The 23,297-nt window shown below is 37.7% G+C and overlaps 1 protein-coding gene and 1 long non-coding RNA gene across 2 annotated transcripts in view; both read right to left on the bottom strand.

The window, feature by feature from the left end:
• The window catches only part of LOC309508153, a 54,472-nt gene extending 36,570 nt beyond the window's left edge, over window positions 1–17,902 (bottom strand). The window contains exon 1 of the long non-coding RNA XR_014209417.1: window positions 17,893–17,902. This is a non-coding gene — a long non-coding RNA (uncharacterized lncRNA). The remainder of the gene's footprint in view (window positions 1–17,892) is intronic.
• nfil3-6 (nuclear factor, interleukin 3 regulated, member 6) lies at window positions 867–4,837 on the bottom strand. Its single transcript, XM_082181799.1, has 2 exons — window positions 4,547–4,837; window positions 867–3,205 (listed from the first exon to the last, which is right to left on the bottom strand). The coding sequence occupies exon 2, from the start codon at window positions 3,093–3,095 to the stop codon at window positions 1,929–1,931; it is 1,167 nt and encodes a 388-aa protein (XP_082037925.1). The 5' UTR covers window positions 3,096–3,205; window positions 4,547–4,837; the 3' UTR covers window positions 867–1,928.
• Window positions 17,903–23,297: the final 5,395 nt, after the last annotated feature.

Genomic DNA, 23,297 nt, shown 5'->3' with positions numbered 1-23,297 from the left:
TTAACAGGTGAAACTAATATATTATATAGACTCATTACATGCAAAGTGAGATATTTCAAGCCTTTATTTGTTATAATTTTGATGATTATGGCTTACAGCTTATGAAACCCACAAAATCAAAATCCCAGAAAATTAGATTATTACATGAAATCACACTTTTGGCAGTGTGGGCAGGTGCAAATCCTGCTGGAAAATGAAGGAAGCATGAAGTGCTCTGAAAATGTCCTGGTAGACGGCTGCGTTGAGTGGACAGCACAGTGGACCAACACCAGCTGATGACATGGCTCCCCAAACCAACACAGACTGGAAACTTCACACTGGACTTCAAGCATCTTGGATTGTGTGCCTCTCCATTCTTCCTCCAGACTCTGGGACCTTGGTTTCCAAATGAGATGCAAAATTTGCTCTCATCAGAAAAGAGGACTTTGGTCCACTGTGCTTTATTAAATCCAGAGTCAACGCAGCCGTCTACCAGGACATTTTCAGAGCACTTCCTTCATTTTCCAGCAGGATTTGCACCTGCCCACACTGCCAAAAGTGTGATTTCATGTAATAATCTAATTTTCTGGGATTTTGACTTTGTGGGTTTCATAAGCTTTACAGCTTTTATAATCATCAAAATTATAACAAGTAAAGGCTTGAAATATCTCACTTTGCATGTAATGAGTCTATATAATATTAGTTTCACCTGTTAAGTTGAATTCTTGAAATAAATCAACTTTTTGATGATATTCTAATTTTATGACCAGCACCTGTGTGTGTGTGTATGTATATATACAGTATGTGTGTATGTATGTATATGTATATACAACCACATAGAGGTTAATATATTATGCTTATCTTGTTTAATAACAAATGCAGAAGAGAACAGTTAAAATATTTATTGACACAAACATGTAATGTATATTTACCATACAAATACACAAGAACTCACAAGACAACAGAAATGTCACCTTCAAAATACGAGTAACAGTGTAGTTCAAATGATAATATCCTTATCTGGACAACTGCAGATAAGTGATCTGTATGAAAAAAATAAAAATGATGCAGTCATTCAGTGCTTAGTTGCTACTGGTTCATGACCATGACAATAAACAATTGATTCCACTATTTGCCTCTTCCTGGTGTTTCCCGTTCTGCTTTAATCAGGATACATGTTGCAAAACAAAAAAGTTTCTTGCACTTCATTCATGAGCCCACTATAAATCTGTCAAACCACAGGAGGAACATTACAGTGTGAAGACTATCAGGCTCACGGCATATCTCATCTCTCTGACTGACAGGTGTTTAAGTAGTGTTGGCACGTAATAAAGGAATGACGTTACGACGGAGGATGCTATGCTTCATTTTACATGTACAGTGACAGACAGTTCTGTGTGTGCAGACATTGTTTTGCCGCCTGAGGTGTTTTTGAGCAAGATCACAGTGTTTGAGGCAAATGGAGGAACTGAACAAATTGAGGTGAGGTGTTGTAGCTGACGTGTCCCGATGCCACTGGAATGCTCTTGCACGGTCCTGATTGAGAGTTGAAGAATAATGGGTTAAAAAAGTCGCTATCCACCTTATTTTTTACGTAAAAGCGGGTGCGGCCATTTGTAACTTGAATGTGCGAGGTTTCCGTTGTCATTCACTTCGTTCTTTTAGCTGTACAAAGACAGTCTGCTGCGCTGCTTGTTTTTTGTACTTATGATTCTTCTATTTATTTACCTACAGTATAGTGGCTAATGAATAAGAAATGTCACACATTCACGGAAAATAGCTCTCAAAATAAGGTGGATATGCAAGGTTCGTTTGGTTATGACCGAGTGTGAAGAGGTAGTGATGCACATGCTGCTTTCTTTAGATTTTTGATCTACGGATGTTCATTGTTCATGACTTCGACTGAGAATATTTGCAATGTTCCAGTTTGCTCAAACTTTTACTATGTCTTAATTAGTTTTGGTGAGCAACTGCTCGGAAAAGAGCTTTTTGAGCTGGGCCACCTCCTCGCTGAGAGAGCTGAGCTGAGATTTGAGCATGCTGTTTTCGGCCTGGTATTGCGATTCGTTCGGGTTCATGTTGTGGCTGTAATTTCTGTGCTGCAGCTGCTGTGGCGGTGGTGTGACTTTTCGGGTGTCTTCTCCCTCCTGCTGTGTCCAGTAACCCGCTCCTTCGCTGGTACCCGAAAGGCTGTGAACTCTGGGCAGCACGGGACTTTGCCGTTCTCCAAAATTGTCGCATTCTCCGCCGCCCGGAGACTTGAACCTCAGCTTGTGCGGAAGGCTCTTCATACTATCCATCGACTCCATCCGGTTGGATGACATGGGCACGTGTCCCATTGCTAAAACATCAGCTGGAGAGTGATGGGACTCATAGCCAAGCTCATCAGCTTGATGCGGGGACAACTTTCCGTGGTCGCTCAGTCTGTCCTCAAAGAAGACGGGACTACCGACACTGGACCCACTAGGCGTGGAGAAACCCGAATCTTCTGACATACTGTTTGTATCTCTGATGCTTCTCCCAGATTGCGGTCCACTTTGAGCATTGGACAACATTGGACCCGCATGGTGAGCGCCATCCCCACGTGGAAGGTAGTAATGCGACGCTGAAGGATGTGGGACGCAGGTTCCTGTCGTGAGCGGAAGTATGGAAGCATTCGAGGGATCTTTAATGAGGCCGAAGCGGAATTTCAGTGCAAGCAGTTCTGCTCGTAACCTGGCGTTCTCCTCGAGCAAACCCAGCACGCGGTTTTCCAGGACCATGTCATTGACGCGCCGTTTCTCACGAGAACGCTTCGCGGCTTCGTTGTTTTTCTTGCGCTTGTCCCAGTAGCCCTCATCCTTCTTCTCATGAGGAATGAACTCCCGCTTACGTCTCGCAGAGTTGGCGCTGGCTGAAGCAGCCTCTTCACGTTTGAGAGCCGACGTTCGGCCCAGAAGCGAGCGTGCGAGCAAACTACTTGAGGTCAGGATGGACACGGCTTCATCAGTGAAAGACATTGTGCTGCTGGGAGCGGCCACATTTAACCCCAGCAACCCTGTGCTGGTGGAGGGTTCAACAGCCTTCAAAACTCCAGCGTTCTGCTCTCTCATCTCCTGAGATGACTCTTCATACATCTTGAAGTTATTTATTTTTCTCAATTGCAGTGTTAAAAGTCTCTGTTGTGTTTCTGAGCGTGTGGTTTTCAGGTCAATTTCAGATGTTATTGACACAGCAGTGGCTCCACCTGGTGGCAGAAAGAACACAAGAACAGTTACGTAAGATCAGTTACAACACAATGTTATGTAATTTCATTACCTCCCAGTGGCAAAGCACAGTATGTACTACACCGCATAATATATCAGGTTAACAACTTTACAGTTATATAGCCATCTTGCGCAAAGGGACGTCAACAAATGAACATTCTCACGTATCATGTAGGCATCGCACTCAAATTTCTTTACATAAAATAGTATTTTTAACAACAGTAAGCAGCTACTTTATGTAAACCAGAAGTGCCTCCTCTAAGAATTCCTGTGTTGACCTATTTGCAGAACAGCTTGTGCGTGAGTGAGTCTTATCATCTTCCTGTCCCAGTGAGTCACTTTCATTATGAAATCCTGCCTTACTTAACACGCTGTTCTGTTACATTGTTACAGATAAATAAAATAGGGATACAATTTATTTTAAGATGTCACTGTTACAGTGTAATTATATATTTAAGTACTGAGTAATATTAACAACATGTGCTTACTATAAGGTTAGGGTAGGATAAGGTTGAGGGTTAGTTGCATGTAATTATGCATAATTTACTGTTATTACTATGATAAGTACATGTAACATTATGTAACAAGGACACTGTAAAATAAAGTGTTACCAAAAATAGTTTAATATACAGAAAGCTGTATATTAAGAACTCCTATAAAAATAAATAACAAATTAAGAAAACCTAAATCAATGGACTAAACATAAGTCAATTGTTTTCACCAATATAAAGTTATAATGTAATTAGCTAAAATAAACTATATTTTAGAATGCATTAAATATATATTAAATGCATTGTAAAGATCCAAATAAAAAGATGTAGGCTAAGTTTACCAATCGTAGCCAGAGCCTCCCGCAATAGAATTGCATAATGTTAACATCCCATTATCAAAATTCTTACTCAGCCATGCTAAAAAATTAAATAATAATAATAATAATAATAAAGTCCATGTTAAGTTGGTAGCTGTTTTGGAACATCTAGATCTGGTCTAGATAGTCCAAGTCATCTTTGGACCAGTAATGATATAATGATAGCCTCCATTTGGACCATTAATGATAACTTACTACATCATTTAATAGGCTACCTGTCCCAAAACACCAGAACAGGATTTTCCAACTAACATTTCCAACATCTGTAATTTTGTCCATATTAAACATTTAGACTTAATCTACATAAAAAAATAAATAAAAAAAATAAAATAAAAAAAGGAATAAAACTAATCGAGCAAAAAAGTCATACAACTTTTAATGAATGGCAGCAACTGTAGGTGCTATGGATACAAAAATATCTTAAAACATATGAAATTACAAAAACGGATTTTACCATTAAATCGCCGCGTGGTTAATTGTTCAAAAGGTCTTCAGTTGAAATCGTTTTCAGTGAATCAAGATCCGCAGAGAATTTGGTTCTTGGTTCTCCTCAGAGGAAAACACACGGTGTTCGGTTTCGCTTGTCGCCGGTTGAAGTCAAACACACTGTTCGCGTCGTTCAACCGTTCCGCGTCTGTTCCGCCTGCAACGCGCTCGGCCCCTATTTGTGCCTTTGCTTGACGAGGTTCAGTCGAGGACGCTCCATCACCCCGACTGAACCACATGTGTGTGTGTGAGTGAACGGACCGCCCCCCTCCGTACGCACGCAGGACCCTCCTCTTCTCTCTAATCTCTCCCTCGTTACAGATTTCGTCAGAATAATCTTTTCGAAAGCATTAAGTAATATTGCTCAATCTCCCCCCGCCCTTTTCACTCTCCTCGCTTGTCCTTAAAAGCGACTGTTGTCCTCAATAAAGGTACGGAAACTATATTTAGACCAGTGACGCGCGACCTGCTATCCTTTTTCAAGTTAGCACTGAGGTTAATGCCACAACAAGCTATAAAACCATTATAATGTTGGTTTGATAAAAACTAAATTGCTTTGTAAATAAATGTAAGAACTGCGTGCGCTCCTTTAACACAGTGTTATGCAATGGGTAAACAGAAACACTTTAACAAGAAGTGAATACCATTCAGTGCCATATATATATAGCGGGATACATACAGTATGTATATATCAAAATACAATCTGCTACTGTCACTTTACCATGGTACTACTGCCCCAGCCCCAGTACTAGGAATTTGGGTTATTTTTTTTTTTGTCTTTTTTAAACTGGTTTCTAAAGCACACAGAAATTCTGCCATAATGGCAGGCAAGTTTATTTATAAATGAATATATAAATATAGCACATTTCATACACAATGGTAGCCAATTTAAAGACCTTTATGAAAGCATATGATAATGAGAAAGAAAACACTTTTAATGAAATATAGCTCCTAATATAGCAAGTAATGCAATAATTCATTATAATCAAGTCAATAAAAGGATTGGTTTATTAGAGAGGCATCATCATCATCTACAACATTCAAAGACAGTTATTTGTGAAATTATATTAGGCGAAAGGTGACGACTTTATTTGATAAAAGTCTGTGCTTCATAATTTACTTTCCTTTATATGGTATACTGTGAAGCTTGTTTTTCTTGCATGGAGACCGCATGTGAAATCAGTCAAGTTGAGTTCTTACAGGCTTATTTGGAGTAAAATCTGGAGTTTGTTAGACAACAATACCTCAAATGTGACACAAAAATAAGATAAAGGCTACAATTCAACATGATGCAATGAATCCAATTATCTTATAATGTACTTAGCCAAGTGAATCTGCAATATATATCTCTTTTTTTTTTGTCCTTCAAATTAGTTTTCTTTAATCTCATTGACCCTGATATACCTCACACTCACGCACTACTGTTCAGACAGTTTGTGCTTACACAACAGCTCTTAGCACTGGAAAACTGGAGGGAAAGCAAAACTGACAGCATGCATGTTTGTGTTGCATGCCGTCAGGAACAGCAGTATGTTCGTCTTGCTGAAACAAACAAACAACTCCGCTAATTATAGCATGGCCCTGTCTTAAAGCAGTGTGTAACCTCTTGCTCTTGATCTGCGAGAAGCCACAGTGTTTTCACACTGCATTAGAGTGATCAGATCAACTCAGGTCCATCTGCTGTCGCAACTGACACTATACGAGGCCTACATGAGAATTTATTGTAGTTTGTGCTTGGCATGGCCTAATCTGGGCAATGTACTCATGTAAAGATGCATTTTTGTTCTACCAAACTGTTTATTATAACAAGCTGACTAACACTTGACTCAGGCCATCACTAAAACACTTTGGCACCATATGTCCTCTCTGGTATCAGAAAGAACACATGGGATTTCCATACACACTCCAATTTTGGTGACAAACATGTATCTATAAATCCATTCACCCATTCAATAAAACTGTTGTGATTGAATCATTTTAACTCCAAAATGAAAATTGTCATTGTCTCACGCTAATGTCATTCCAAACCTCTATACTTTTCTTCTTCTTTTTTATGTGGAACAGAAATGTAGATGTTTGGCAGAATGTCCAGAACACTGAAATTAAATAGTTTCTGTGTTTTCTAAGCTAAAAAATGCCAAAAACATGATTAAAGTACCATAAAAGTGCGCCATATGACTCTATTCCAAGTCTTCTGAAATCATAAGATAGTTTCTTGTGAAAAAATGTAAGTCACTTTAATGGTAAATTGCTAATGACAGCGATTTATTATCGCCCAGCTCTAATAAAAGTTGGATAGTACATCCTAATATACCTGCATTTGCAGTATACTGTATACATGAAGCAATATGTGCATTGTGATTTTGCCAAGTGCAACATGTTCGTGGATCAACATATTTTGTTAAATCCTGGAACAACATTAATGTCTGAAATTTTGTCCTAAACCTAACGCATAACTTATTCCTAAAATCAGAGGGAAAATAAATGAATAAGAATGTTTAGAAGCACCTAACCCTGGTTTTAAGCCTAAAACTGACAAACTTGTCCCTCAAATCTGATTGGTTGTTTGGAATGTTGTTCCAAGATCAACAAAATCTGGTAAATGTGACAGGAAGGTATTAAGATTATAAGATTATAACAATTTACATCATATATTTCTGTAAAGCTATTTACACAGATTTACCTTTTGTATACGTAGTGCATACGGTAAATACATATTAGTTGGCAATATTATCCAGTGATATTATGATTAAACTCATATAAATATTCTGTGTTGATGCTAAAACATTTACATTTTGTACTTCATGGTTCACATGGTTCACATGTTATGATAAACTTGAATGTTTCCCTGTGGCCACGGTTGACTGTCATTGGTCCAATAACAACAGTGCTGTTCAGGCAGAAAAACTGGGGGAAAGGGCACCTATCTAACACTGTGGTACAGTTGAGACCAGTGAACGAGTTACAGTCTCCTTAAATAACCTTTAACCACATTACATTCACATTTTACAATATTGCAATTCATATTTAATCTCTATCACACAACATAATTATGTTTTTACCTTTTAATGGGCTAGTTATGCAAGTTTTTAAAAATGCTTGTTCATTCATAAACATTCTGTTCTTCATGAAAATGTTAATACCAAGAATTCTAGGAAGAACAATCCGTTAATTAAGTAAAAGCTGGCTGTTCCGCGAATTCTGTATCTGTGTTTGTGTGTATGAGTGTGTGTTTGAGCTGTAGCAGATGCCCTGAGTTAATCCAGACCGGCTCAGGCTTTAACACATTGACACACTTCGCTACTTAACCTCAGTCTACCCTTCAAACGAACCGGGTAAACAAACACACGGGCAGGGTTATCACTGTGTGGCGAAAGAGATGCGCTGAACGCTCGAGGCATGGCAAACACGCTCTGCTTAAGCATATGTGAAGATTCTTATTGATCCAGGTCATCGCAGAAACAGGTCCAGATGTAGAGACTCCATTTGACATGACATTCCAGTCTGGTTATGCATTAACTCATCACATATAAAGAAGAGGGTCTGCATATAGTAACATGAATGTTTCTGAGCAAATAGTTAGAAAATGTATATGTTAATAAACAAGTAGAAGGCCTCTACTTGACGTCTTGTGATTTTTAATTGTGGAAAATGGTCAGTTTATTTAGCTAAAGTTTTTTTTAAAGTCTGTATGAAAAAGAAGTTGCATTAGTCTTCCCTATTATGACATATATCCAGGCTTGGGAGGGTTACTTTAAAAATGTATTCCGTTACAGTTACAAATTACTTCATAAAAAAAGTATTCAGTAACGTAATCCAAGTACTATAATATGAAAGTAATGTAACTGATTACTTTGGGATTACTTCAAGGTCACATATATAAATAAAGTCAAGCAAGAAGAAATATATATATATTTTTTAAAGAATTTGGTCCAGTGTACAATATTTGCAAAATATACACACACATGCCTGAAATATATTTATGTAAAGGTCTATACAGACATCTAGTGGCTAATGTATGGTATTACAGATTATTTTGTTTTATTTTTTAACAAATTTTTAACTAAAAAAATAAAAACTCAACATTTACATTTTTTACACAATCTACATATTAGTTTATTTTAAAATAGGCCTACATGTTGACTAAAGCCGTGATCTTTCTTAATTTGCCTGACTGAACTTGGGGCGTTGGCAGTGGGAGTTCCCCAACGTTACCTAGACAGCGAACATCCCGTTACGTGAGAAAAGATAAGAAAGGACATTTTGGGTACTAAAAAAGCTACTCTCCTAATTTCTACAAAATAGCAGCGGAATTTCCATGAATTAAAAGCGATTTTATCCGCAGGCAGCATCGTTTCTACTAGTAGCAGTGATTCAATCTGCGTCTGAGGAGATTGTAGTCAGCTGTTATTTGCACACGCACCAGCGGGTGGCACACGTGAGTCATTACTGGCAACAGAACCAGGAACTACTGTACAATCAAGCAGCGCTTAATATTGTGTTATTATGCCAAAATACTTATTTATTTAGTTTTAAATGAAACCATTGTAATCCTGAAAGTATTCCCCCTTTTTTCAAAATGTAACTATAATCTGATTACTATGTTTTTTGACGTAACTGTAACGGATTACAGTTACTGGATTTTTGTATTCTGATTACATAACGCCGTTACATGTATTCCGTTACTCCCCAACCCTGCATATATCTGAGTAAAACGTCCTCTCGAACAAGACAAAAAGTAAGGCGGATGGTTTGATTGGATTGATTTGATCCAGTTGATTTGATTGGTTGTATAGATTGGATGGTTGTGGTTTGCTATTGGTGGATCTCATGTGTGACAGGTTGTCTTTTTCATCAATAAGCTTTCACTATATTTGACAATGACAGTGCTGCTGTTTTAGATGATTTCAGGGCAAAGAATTACTGAATCCGCAAGAATAAAAGCAATTCATCCATTCTTTTAATCTTCCACAAAGTTTTACCAGTTCATGTGAGGGAGCGGCTTAACTGCAAACCCCTTTCTCTGTTCTTTAATGGCGGAAAACCCCCGAAAATTTGTATTGTGTATGTGCAAAATGAATAGAGTGCCAATAGAGTAAGATGATCAATACATTTAAAACAATCAATACATTTAAAAATAAAGTATAAAATGAAGAATAAGAATAAATGTGTTTTACAAAAGTTGTGATCAAATTGTAAAGATTATCATGATGAACTTAACATGTAAGTATCATAAACTTTGTTGGTCATAGAGCTTATTTTCTGCAAAAATCCGAAAGCTGATGCAAAATATATTGGGTTTGTGTCGAGAGAACCAGGCTGGTGCAAACTTCTGGGTTGACATTTAAATACATCATCACTGCCGAGCTCTATAGGCATTAGTAGATTAGAGTGTAGGGACTCGATTACGTCATAATAGTGGGTGGACACAGATTTGCCATTTGGCGCAGTTCACATGCATAACAGTTACTGATAGTTATTTTGGCTGTAAACATGTAAAAACTAAATCTCATGATAAATCTTTCTTGAGGTTTTATGTTTTTGTTTAAATTTAGAATTTCTCTATGGAGAAAATGAATGGAATATTTTTCTTTCAGACCTGTTGTGCTCTATAGACCTTATGTAGCCCTGCCCCTTTTCAGCGCTCCGCTCGTTGTCTTTTGACTTCCGGTCTGTATTTTCACAGCGATCTTGCATATTTATGAATGAACGGCTCGTTTTAAAATCTTCCCGGTCTACTGATATTTGTTAAGACATCTGCTTTAAACATTACAATCCTCATGATAACTGTCGTTAACTTTACATTAAGTAAATCCACTTCAAAAGCAAATTACTCCTGGACAGCAATGCCATAGAGCGACCGCAAAAACGGAAGTCCAAAGACAATATTCTAAAGATGGCGGCGCCCTCGTTTCTCTGGCGCATAAGGTCTATAGACCTGTGCCAGAGAAACAAGCAGTTTCAAGTGCGCAGAATTTAGAATCTTTAGAATTTTGTCTTTAAACTTCCGTTTTTGCAGGCGTTCATATTTCTATGGCATTGCTGTCGAAGAGTAATTAACTTGTGAAGTGGATTTACTTACTGTAGATTTAACGAAAGTTATCATGAGCATTGTAATGCCAGCAGCCATATCACCCTGTAGCCTAAGACTGGTTGCCCACTGAAGCTAAGCAGGGCAGAGCCTGGTCAGTACCTGGATGGGAGACCTTCTGAGAAAAACCAGTTTGCTGCTGGAAGAGGTGTTAGTGAGGCCAGTAGGGGGTGCTCACCCTGTGGTCTGTGTGGGTCCTAACAGCTTCATCACTTTATCCTCTCCACCAATAAGCTGGTGTGTGGTGGGCGTTCTGGCACAATATGGCTGCTGTCGCATCATCCAGGTGGATGCTGCACATTGGTGGTGGTTGAGGAGATTCCCCCCTTCCATATGTGAAGCGCTTTGAGGACCCTGAAAAGCGCTATATAAATGTAACAAATTGTTATTTATATTATTATAATGTTTGAAGCGGATGTCATAACAAATGCCAGTTGACGGAAGATTTTAAAAATGAGCGGTTCGTTCATAAATCTGTAAGATGATAGTGGTGATATTATATTATAGTGATGATAAAAAATCTTGCAACAAATGCAGTAAAAATCAACACACAAACATACGCACTTTCATCTAATCCTAATTGTGATAAATTACATTAGTATGGTTTTGTCACACACACACACACACACACACACACACACACACACACACACACACACACACACACACACACACACACACACACACACACACACACACACACACACACACACACACACACACACACACACACACACACACACACACACACACAAACAAAGCCTCCTGTTGTAAGTTCTACATTATCTCAGTTTATGTAACACCTTAAAAACAATTGCTTTAATTCAGCTTGCCACTGAAAGGCAGTGTGAACTTCTATTGTTCTCGGAAGAGAGTGTGAATCACTGATTGTTTTCTTTTCTTTGTATTTCTCCTTGCATAAGGATCTGAACTTTGAAATATGTTTCTCCTTGGATGCAATGCCATGGAGTTAAATGACAACAACTTAACAGTCACTATCTGTTCATGAAAATGATTGGTCACACAATACAGATACACAACAAGAGTGGCTCTACAAACTATTGTCATTGCATTAGATGATGTTTTATTAGATGATAAAACACAAAAATGGTTACAGGTTTGGAACAACATTAGGGTGAATAAATTATGACAGAATATATATATATATATTTTTATATAAACTTTCGTCTCCATACACTTTAGCTGCAGTATGCACAGTATGTGCAGACATCTGGTTTAAAGAGTGGGCAGAGAGGTATATTTATGGGCTATGTACCCTATATTTTTTAATTTATGAGCATTCTCTGCAGGGCTTGAGTTGCATTTCTCAGACTATGAATAGAATCTGACTCAATCTGTTGTTTAGCTTGTACAAGAGAGTCTCAGTTCATCTCTTTTTTTACGTGTCCACAAAGACATTAAAATGCTTTCTCTCAATCCTCTGCCACATAACACTGTACTCTTTAACACTATATCATCTCAATACAATAAAACAATACGCTAAAAAGCATTGAAATCAGTATATCTCCTCCATAGGCATTTCATCAGGTTAAGAGCAGATGCTTCACTCCCCCAACCCCCCCAAAAAAGTTTGTTACCCCGAGGAGAAAACACGGCCTAAGACGCCTTCCTCCTTTATCTTTCTATTTCTGGATCCAAAAAACGTCAACATGTTGCTATGGCAACCATCGCCAGTTGCTTGGAACTAGGAGCGTTATGAAATAATCATAAACAACTCAAAAGGGGACATCAGTATCGTCATGTACATTTAAGTGGAGCTGCTAAAAATACTCTTGATGGCTTTTCGGTTTGCGTAACCGGCATGTTATGGAGGGCATTTTTTATGTTCCTCAAGGCATCCTTTGATCAAAGCCGACTTTCTCATAAAATATAATACAAGCAAAGCAAATACTACAAACTGAACAATCTAAAAGTAAATGAGTAAAGGGAAGTTAAACCAGTTTGATAGTTAGTTTGAATGTAATAGATGGTTTCTTGGTGATTGATAGGACATTGCAAAGTGGTTGAAAGCAGTTTTTTCTAAACCTGTCCAGCGATTCATGGTTTTATTTGAAACAAATATTTCTGAAAAAGTTAATATGCATAAATATCCTCCATTTTGAAAATGCTTTTTTCTCTTTTCTGCATTTTGTTTCTGCTAGCTTGTGGTTTAGCTAATACGTTCAACTTGGCATTGTATCCAATGATTACTGTTGGCTCTTATGACAAAAGGCTTGTGATGTTCCTCATTTGGAAATTGGTTTGAATAAAGGCGTCCTCTAAATGAATAAATGTAAATGCAAACATAACATTAACCGAAGTAGTTAAGAAGCTTAACTAATTGCATTACTTGGTTACTTTTTATGTAAAGGAATGCATTACATTACTTTTGCATTACTTTTTCTTACCTGGGCTTGCTTGTTTGTTTTTTATAAATAATAATAATAATAATAAAAGTTTATTTTTGGCAAGTGCAAAGGCCCTTTCACCCCAGAAGTGAAATGAATAAGCCCCAGGCTAAAGGAAATCCAAATTCACTCCTGTACAGTAGAGGGCGCAGCTCAAACAAACCTTCAGCTGTGCTGCCATTCTAGATCGCAGAAGACAATTAAACACTTCAGCAATAATAAAAAGTAACACAAATGTGATGTTTAACTAAAGTCATTTTTGCTAATTAGTATGGTTGAATTGGATCATTGAAGGTCAGCAGTAAAGACATTGGTTAATAAAGTGAGATTAAACACAAAGTATATTTGTGTTATGAAACATTTAATTGGTTTGTGTAATATTCTGAGTTTGCAGTTCATATTTTATATGAATACTGAATATATGTACAGTATTAAGATTTGCATTCTCAAAGGATAAGCTGTATGTGTTCCCATAATCCTCTCATCTTTCACATCACATTTCACACATGAAATAAATCATACATGGAATGTCTGCTTATGGTTTAAGGCTCTTTTTTGTCCTCTTATGACTTTTTTCTTTCTTTAAATGCTAATCTTTTTTGTTGGCGTCGAATGGCATTTTGGGTTATGGAAGGTATTATTGTCACTCGTGTTTTGTGCGTAAAAAGCCGGCAAAATCTCATAACCCCTTGCATTCGGGAATGAGAGGGGGAACAAAAGAGACAGAGGGACTATATGAGTGCACGACTGCAGTTACGTAACAGGCGCTGTGTAACTTGCATAATACATTCATAATCAGTGGGGTAGGACAGATATAGATGACCTAATTTTCCCGCATGTGCATGTTTGAGGATTCACTGTCCGGAAGGCTCAGAACATTCTGTTCGTTGCTGATGCAATTAAATGTTTCATTTCATTACAATGGACCTTTTCATTTCAGATTTGCTGTACCCACCAAGACCGTCAGACAATGATGAGGTTATTTTAAGGCTTACTGAATATATAACTTTTTGTTAAGACCTGTATAAAGCGCAACAGTCGGATTCCAGAAGGGAAAAAAAAAAAAAAAAAAAAAAAAAAAAAGATTTTTAGCAGTTATGTAGAAAGCTTTCAAGACAGACCTACCATGATCTCTGAGATTGTTTGGTAATGAATTTCTGTAGAAGTCATTTTTGTATTTAATTTTTTTATTTTTGTGTTTAATTTCTGGTGGTAAACTCCACTACCCATAATCCTGAGATCCATGTGCCATCATTATTTTTAATCCAAATAACTTTCCCTCCCTCCCTCTCTCAGCTCTTCTCTTCTCTTCTCTTCTCTTCTCTTCTCTTCTCTTCTCTTCTCTTCTCTTCTCTTCTCTTCTCTTCTCTTCTCTTCTCTTCTCTTCTCTTATGATGTGTTTACTGGTGTGAGGGCGGGACAACCTGCCACTCACATGAGTTCAACCAATAGCAAACCACAATCATCCAACCAGCCAATCAATTCCAGATGGACAAAATCAAGCCCCGCCCTACATTTTTTCTTGTTCAAGAAGCCGTTTCACTTGAATAAGTCATAATAAGGAAGAAAATACTATTGTAACTATTTTTTGTAACTACTAACTACTATTTTTGTAGTTGCCAACCTATCTATTTTTGAAGCAATTCAAATACACTGAAAAAGAAATTCCTTCAAAAATTCCTTTAAAACGCTTTTTTTCTGGATGAAAATTTATTTTGATATTTTTGTCAAGCCAAAAAAAAATCTAAGTGGTGAAACTAGAGATTATTAAAAAAAGAATGATTCTTGAAAAAAAAGCAATACTGGCATAAGAATCTTAACATAATTAACTTTTATAATGATTCCATTACAAAAAAACGCAGTGAAGCAATTTTGTTTTAAAGTAATAATATATTTTTTTAAAAAGGTGTCAGCCAAATCATTGTCAGTGTTGTTTAACAAACATTGAGGAAGCCAAGGTTATAATGTTTTTTAAATCTTATTTTACCTTTTTATGAAAATAAATTTTTCGTTAAGTCAAATGAAGTAAGTAACCACTGAATCAATTTGCTGACTGAGTGCACCCTATATAAAGATAAGTAGTAAACATCTTGTTTTCCACCTGAAGAAAATATTCTGTGGCTCTCTCCTTGAAACAGTTACTATAAACAGCCTACAGCATATTAGTGTTGCTCTTGACTCTTAGTATTCCCATTGTGCTCTCTTTACACCCATGGAGCAGCATTAAGCGCACTTACATAAGGAAGATAATCAGTGTGAAATTATCATATTATTTAAAAAGACATTTCTTGAAATGTCTGCCACAGACTTGTGGTGTTAAGCCTGTTTCTAGACTAGCCTTTACTCCCTCGTGTATACTAAAAAACATGCTGTCTCAGAACAACAGTTTCCTAGAAGAGTTTAGCTGAGAGTGGTGCTTGGCCCTGATCCCAGCGCCAATCAAATACCAGAGCCTTCAGCTAATTCGCATTTCATGCTGTGATTGGTCAACGGTGGTTGATGTCCCAAAATGCTCCCAGCTCAGAGCAGTTGACCTTACTTCACATGACCCAATCTGCACTGCTATGTTCCCTCTTATGATAGTCTTTCAGTCTCTGTTGAACTGTGCCAGTGTAAACCACAGATTCTTACAACAATAGCATATTATAGAGCAGTGCATATCATACTTGTCTAAAGGCCCATTCACACCAAGGATGATAACTATAACAAAAATATATTGTTTTAAAAACTTCTAAATGTTAAGAGTAGCCTACACGTCACAACTATGAGTAATGGCACTGTTGGAAACACTTTCATAATGATTTTTTTTTTTTTTTTACAGCTGATGAACGATTAAAACGTTGGCAGCCAATCAAAATTCACCCTGCTATATCTGGTTTTATTTTAAATAAGCTATTTATGGTTACTTTTTAATCCACGCAGCATATATCTATGCATATGTATTAGGAGATTACATTTGTGTAGTCATTTTGACAGTGGATTAGTGCAAAAAGATGTGCTTATATGAGAGAGAACATGGATTATATAACATCTCAAACAGGGTCTGATCCGCTCTAGGCCAGAGGGCAAAAAAAAAAGCACAAAAAAAACCTGGGTTCTTGTCAGTACCTTTTTAATTCAGCAGCGGCTCCACAAGCAGTGGAATCTTGTGGATGCTTGGATTGCATATACAATCAAACTATTGAGTTTAGTTGCGCAAGACGGAGAACGAAAGAGGAAAAGTAGAAAAAATAAACAGAATAAAGCAGAGAGAGCAATGTAACAAGGACAGTGGTTCACAGCAGAAGCCGTGTGAGGACTGTTTATGTGGCTCTCTTTGTTTATTCATTCAACCTCGGCCGGTATTCATATCTTATGTGTTCATGTATTCCTTTTGGTAGATGGTCTTACACAACAAGGATGGTCAGTCACTCCGACCCTTGAAAAACATAATTAAATGGAACAAAAACATGAAAGCGTACTCTGTTAATAGCGTAACCTCTGCTCCCTGAGATAATGGGAAACGAGTATTGTGTCGCTAGATGCATTGGGGAAAACTCCTTTTTTTTTTCAGAATACTGAAACCTTATTGAATCATGCAGCTAAAGCCTGCCAAAAATGGGCGGGGCTACCGTCTATTTAAGTTGGCATTTCTCCAAGTCGTGCAGCATGATAGCATGGCCAGCTATGCAATACTCGTTCCAGTTATCTCAGAGAACCGAGGATACGTAAGTAACCGAGTACGTTCCCTATCGATACGGTTCACTTGTATTGCGTAGCTAGACGCATTGGGAACCCAGTCCAATAGCGCCGTGCTATAATTGCAGAGTGACATCCATTTTATGGCCTTAGCCTTGCTGCCTTCAGGGCCCTTATCCTCAAGTGTCTTAGGCCAAGATAGGGCAAGGTACTCGTCAGAGACTAAGGGACTCAGACCGCCATGTTGGAGCCACAAGATAAAGAGTTCTACTGTGTTGAGCTCGCATAGAGGTCAAAGCCCAGCTAAACAGACAGGACCCGTGCTTGTAGAGCTGGGACGTCCAAGTTGTAAAATCTGGCGAAGTGGATGGCGAGGACCAGCCGGCCGCTGCACAGATGTCCCCAATGGATACTCTACTTGACCAAGCCCAGGACGAGGCCATGCCTCAGGTGGACTGGGCCTTTACTCCGATGTGGCACTGGAGGCCCATCAAAGCGTAAGCTAGCACAATCACATCCACAATCTAGTGGGATAATCTTTAATTAAACAAGCCAGTCGTCGAGGTAATTCAGGATGCGCACCCCTTCTGTCTCAGAGGGGAGAGGGCTGCATCCATGCACTTCGTGAAAGTACGCAGAGCCAGAGATAGTCCGAATCGGAGAACAGTATACTGGTAAGCCAGCCCCTCGAACGCAAATCTCAAGAACAGTCTGTGATGGGGGCTATCTGGATATAAATGTAGACGTCTTTCAGATCCACTGAGAAACACTAATATTGCATACTTGCAAGAGGACTTGCTTCAATGTTAACATCTTAAACGGCGTTTCATAAGGGCGTGGCCCAATGCTTGCAAAAAATACATCGCTTCCAACACAGGGAACTGAACAGGGGGTTGGAAGGCAAACTCGAGGCTGTTTGGGGGTTGGTCCCGCCATGGCGGGACTTAGCCCCCTCCTCTTCCTTCCTGAAAAATTAAGTTTTGTCATGACTACTAGGTCTGTCAGCAGTCAGGTAGAATAAACACCTTAATAAGTATATCCACCCTAATAAATCAAAATGCATGTTGTATTTAATCGTTGATAGTGTGGGTTTCTGCTGTGAATGTAAAATACACAGGGTGGCTTTGGGCCTGTCACGGTACAAGCGTCAATCAGTGTACCGCGAAAATAATGGCAAGAAATGTCTTTCTATTGAGTTGTTCTCCCAGGGTTTACCCAAAAACAACATAGCCTACAACCCATCCAGTGTAGTTTGTTTCACTAATAAATAACTCATATGAGCTGGTTCTTTTTAGTGAATCAGAATCATGCAGTGTCACTAGAGAAGTCTGATTCATGATTAAATGATTCTTATCAGTCGGTTCTCTTTAGTGAGTTCTCAAAAACATTGAGACGAGTCTGATTTGCAAACTAATGTGAGACCAGTGGAATTTGATTAAACGGTAATTTAAAATTCTGTGTAAATGCCTTCATGCCATCTCAAGCACCACTATACAGCCTCGTTTTAATGTGGGATTTTTTCCCTTTTCACAGGATTTGTAACTCTTCAGGCAGCTTCTATGCTGTCTTTCCATTGTAAAGATGTCATAATGCTTTTTTGAGCACTGTCTTTTGGCTTGACTGCATTACAGCGAGGAATAGAGGAGAGGCGAGCCAGTCTGTTGTGGTCAGTCTTGATGTCAACAACAGACTGAAAGCTGAAATGACTCATCTCTGAGATGTTTCTCACACACAAGCAATAAGCTCCTTTGCTTCTTGTCCTCATTTGTCCTTTGCATTTGTTTTCTTGAGGAACACATGCGAATTTGTGGAGCACTTGCAGCTGACAATACATATAAAAAGTGTCAGGACAATAAAGGTACAGAGTTTTTTTTGTCCTTTTATGTATTTTTTTGATCATTTATTAAGTTTTATTAAAAATAAGTGGTGGCTTGGTCAACTCTTTGTGGAAATGTGTAAAGTAGAATTATAGGCATTTTAATCCTTTGCTCAAATAACTCATTCGAAAAATTGTAAGGCCATAAATAAATCTTGGAAGACCTGGTGTGCATGTTTATCAAACATATACCATTCTCCAATAAAAAGTGAGGGGGGGGGGGGGAAGAGAGTCATTAAAAATACTGTAGGAAATTTTAGGCAAAGAAGATATATTTGAGATTTTAAAAGCATTTGGTTCTTTTCCTTCAGGTAACTTTATATTAAATCCTTAATACAGGAGGAGATGACAGCCAACAAGATGACTCAGTTCCGGAGGCTGGCGAAGGAACGGTGCTAATTTTATACTCTTTAATGTGCGTAAGAAAGGACTGATCAAACATGAAATGTTCTCTCTCCAGATGTATCACACATGACTCATCACTCAACAGAGTTACATAAGACCGCCTGTTTTCATCATTTGTTGACAACACCCCACATTCTTGCAGTCCTTGTGCTGACTTTGAGGAACTGTCAAGTGTTCATCAGCATGTCTTGGTCAGCTGGTGCCCCTTATTGGTGAAATATAAGACTAGAATTTTTCAGTTAAGTTCAGTTTTTCTGTGATGCAAGTACAAAGTGGGTCTGGTGCACAGTAGAGTGCTTCTTCATGAACATTTCATGCAGTTCTCCATTATTTAACCTTCAGGTCATTTTGTATATGACACTGAATAAATGAAATGCTCATTAATGTTTAATGAAGCTGTGATATAATGCAAGCATTTGGAAATGCTTTGTGCTCTGCTTTTCATAGATGATTATGCCAATTTTGTGCAAAAGATTCAAAACAAAATATATATAATATTAAGTCACCTGCTGCTTTCAAGTGAGTTATGTTCATACATAATATAAAACTTTCTTGATTGTAAGTCACCATGCCCGTTTGCCAGTGATGCTGAAAGGCAAGTTTCTTCCTTGCTAACTTTTGTAGTTCTGTACAGATATATGCTAACTAATGACAAAACTGATTAAATAATCACAAAAAAAAAAAAAATATCACGACAACTCCTGGTATAGTATAGACTGATGGTGTAGTATTGACTGCTAAAGAATTGTGAGGATTATATATTATATGCATAAAAATGACTTTCAGTAGTAATTACCCACTGCAATATGTGCTTTTTCTCATTTCTGTATTAGTTAGGGGAGACCGGGGACAGTTGCAACAGGGGATGGTTGCAACATGTCATTTTTCTCCAATCAGAAACAAGTTAGAGTGATGACACTCATACTGCACATGCACAGTTAGACCCTCCACCCACCAAGAAGACAGTAGACATATTCAACATCTGCTGATGTATTTATTGAACAAAACTTGTTTTGGAGGTATGAAAGTAAATTTTTTCATTTTTTTGTCATACTGTCCTGAAATTGTTTATGAATTAATCAAAACTTACTTTGTTTGAATTATTGTTTTGTTGACTTCTAAGTGACATGGTTAGCATGTGTCAAAGTCAGTGTGTCTAGCAGGCATATGATGTTCTGTCATGGCTGATAGGCAAGGCAAGGCAAGTTTATTTATATAGCACATTTCATACACAATGGCAATTCAAAGTGCTTTACATAGGAGAAATTAAAATAATAAAAAGAAATAAGAATAATTAAAACAGTTTAGAAAAATAAAATAAAATAAAATACAGTACAGTACAAACAGTCGGACGAACAGTGGCACAGTGCTCATTCAGTAAATGCATAGCTAAACAGAAGTGTTTTGACTTCTGGAAGCTGGTTCCAGTTGCGGCTGGCATAGTAGCTAAAAGCTGACTCGCCATGCTTAGAGTGAACCATTGGTATTTCTAGCTGATATGATCCTAATGATCTGAGTGATCTGTTGGGTTTATATTCAGTGAGCATATCTGCAATGTATTGAGGTCCTAGGCCATTGAATGATTTATATACCAGTAATAATACTTTAAAATCAATCCTAAATCTAACTGGGAGCCAGTGTAAAGACCTGAGGACTGGTGTGATATGTTCATATTTTCTGGTTCTGCTCAACGTTCTGTATGAGCTGCAACTGTCTTATGGTCTTTTTGGGAAGGCCAGTGAGGAGTCCATTACAATAATCCACCCTGCTGGTGATGAGAGCATGCACAAGTTTCTCTAAGTCTTGACTGGAAACAAAGCATCTAATTCTTGCAATATTTTTCAGATGATAGTATGCTGATTTAGTTATTGCTTTGACATGACTACTGAAACTAAGGTCTGACTCTAGTGTCACACCAAGATTCCTGACTTGATTTTTAGTTGTTTGACCCCTAGAGTGAAGGTATGCGTTCACCTTGAGAACTTCATCTTTGTTTCCAAACGCAATGACTTCAGTTTTGTCTTTGTTTAATTGAAGAAATTGACACATCCAACTGTTGACTTCATCAATGCATTGGCACAGAGAGTCAATGGGGCTGTAGTCGTTAGGCGATAGGGCTAAGTAGATCTGTGTGTCATCTGCATAGCTGTGGTAAGCAATTTGGTTCTTTCTCATTATTTGGCTCATTGGGAGCATATACAGGTTGAACAGGAGTAGCGCAATAATTGAGCCTTGAGGGACTCCGCATGTCATGGATGTCCACTCAGACTTATGGTCTCCTATACTCACATAATAACCTCTCCCATCTAAGTATGACCTGAACCATTTTAGGACTGTCCCAGAAAGCCTGACCCAGTTTTCCAGCCTGTCAAGAAGTATGTTGTGATCGACAGTGTCAAATGCAGCACTGAGGTCGAGTAGTACCAGCACTGATAATTTTCCTGAATCAGTATTTAAGCGAATATCGTTTATTATCTTTATGAGCGCTGTCTCTGTGCTGTGATGCGGTCGGAAACCAGATTGAAAATTGTCAAAGTATCCATTCGAGCTTAAGAATTTGTTCAGCTGGTTGAAGATAACTTTTTCAATGATCTTGCCTATGAAAGGAAGATTCGAGATCGGTCTATAGTTGCTTAATATGGTCTTATCCAGATTGCTCTTTTTCAGGTGGGGCTTGACAATTGCAGGGTTGGGGACGGTTGCAACATGATATAAATTGCATGTTTAATAAAAGTACTGTATGTTGGTTACTCCTTCCAAGACGGTTAAAGAAAAATTAAGGTGCATGTGGTTATTAGCCAGAGAGCACAACACTACTGCAACAGATGGCCTGCCACAGATGAGTATCTCTTCAGGAAGCAGATGCTTCAGTGTTTGTCATGCGAACTCCAATGAATTTCCATATAGCACAGGAATTGAAGATCATATTTATATTAATTTTGTGAAGACTGAAGATACATTTATGTGACCAAGTATAAATGAACAGTTTTTACAACTGAGCTCTTTTGACTGTTATTTCTTGTCTCTGCTGCACCAGATGTAATAGATAAAGCAGCAACTCCCCCTCCTGGATATCTTGTGCAACCACATTTTTTGAGGAGCTGCTGAAATAAACTGGTTTGCCACTTTATAAAGACATATATCAGAGTGCAGCTTATCATGTCCCTTTACACCACTTTAATTATTTTTTTTATTTTTTTGTGCTGGTAAAAAAATTTCTGGGATATTTTCTACTTCTGATACAAGTGGAACATCATCTCCAGAAAGCTTCTTCTATGAGGTGAGTGTCTTTGAACAGCCTAATTCCTGTTTTCTTATGGAAAGATCAGCATTCTCTTCAAAGCAAACCTCTTCAATAAAAAGAATATTATCAGTTTTTGACCAGGTTATGAGATTATTTTCCTCTCTCCACGTGTAAAGTTATCCTTTACCTGTCTGACCTGTTCAACCCATTGAATCATCGGCATCTCCACATTTCAGCTGAGGTATATAATGTTTAACTCACCTGACACTATTGAATCTAACGTTGTCTATTCTTGAATAGATGTCATTAGATATATTTGCACCAACCTACAATGCTCTTAGCCAATTGCAAAAAAAAATTACAAACGAAATCTAAGGTAGATGCAGAGTGTAGTATATTAATTTATGCTATTTATAGACAAAAACATACACTATTGATATTCATGTAAAAAGTAAAAACGGAAAATGTACTGGTAATTTTCTGCCAGGACATTTCGGTAATTTTAAAGAATTTTCCATTTATCCTTAAAACACAACCTAATGCACAGCGTATACTTCAAATCACGAAAAAAACAATATGGAAGATTCTATCATATTTATACAGTACATTGTCCCCCTTTTTTTTACAGACTTTTCTTTAAAGTGTATGTCCACTTGTTTACATTGAAGTACACATAAACTTTGTGGCAGACAAATAAGGCATTCATGTTTTTTTCTTACTGTACTTCTTTACGGCCTATAGTGTCATCTTTATGGTATGTTTAGCATTAACTTCTACACACTGCACTGCATTACTATAGATTATGCACAATAAAGTGCTTTTGTCCCTGGTGAAAAAAATATGCTAAGTATACTTGCAGCCAGACTAATTCAGTATACTTCAAGTGTGTTAATGATTAGTTGACTTGAAGTGTGCTATTTTGGAACAACTAATTTTGTACTAAATATATTTTAGTTGTAATTAAATTGTAGTAAAGCACAACTTTAAGTTTTGTGTGCTAAATTGGAACAGCTTCAA

This window comes from Leuciscus leuciscus (genome assembly GCF_965113295.1).
Source record: "Leuciscus leuciscus genome assembly, chromosome: 1".
Taxonomy (NCBI): Eukaryota; Metazoa; Chordata; class Actinopteri; order Cypriniformes; family Leuciscidae; genus Leuciscus; species Leuciscus leuciscus.
The sequence above is the reverse complement of the archived record's forward strand: the minus strand, read 5'-3'. Positions and strand labels throughout refer to the sequence as shown.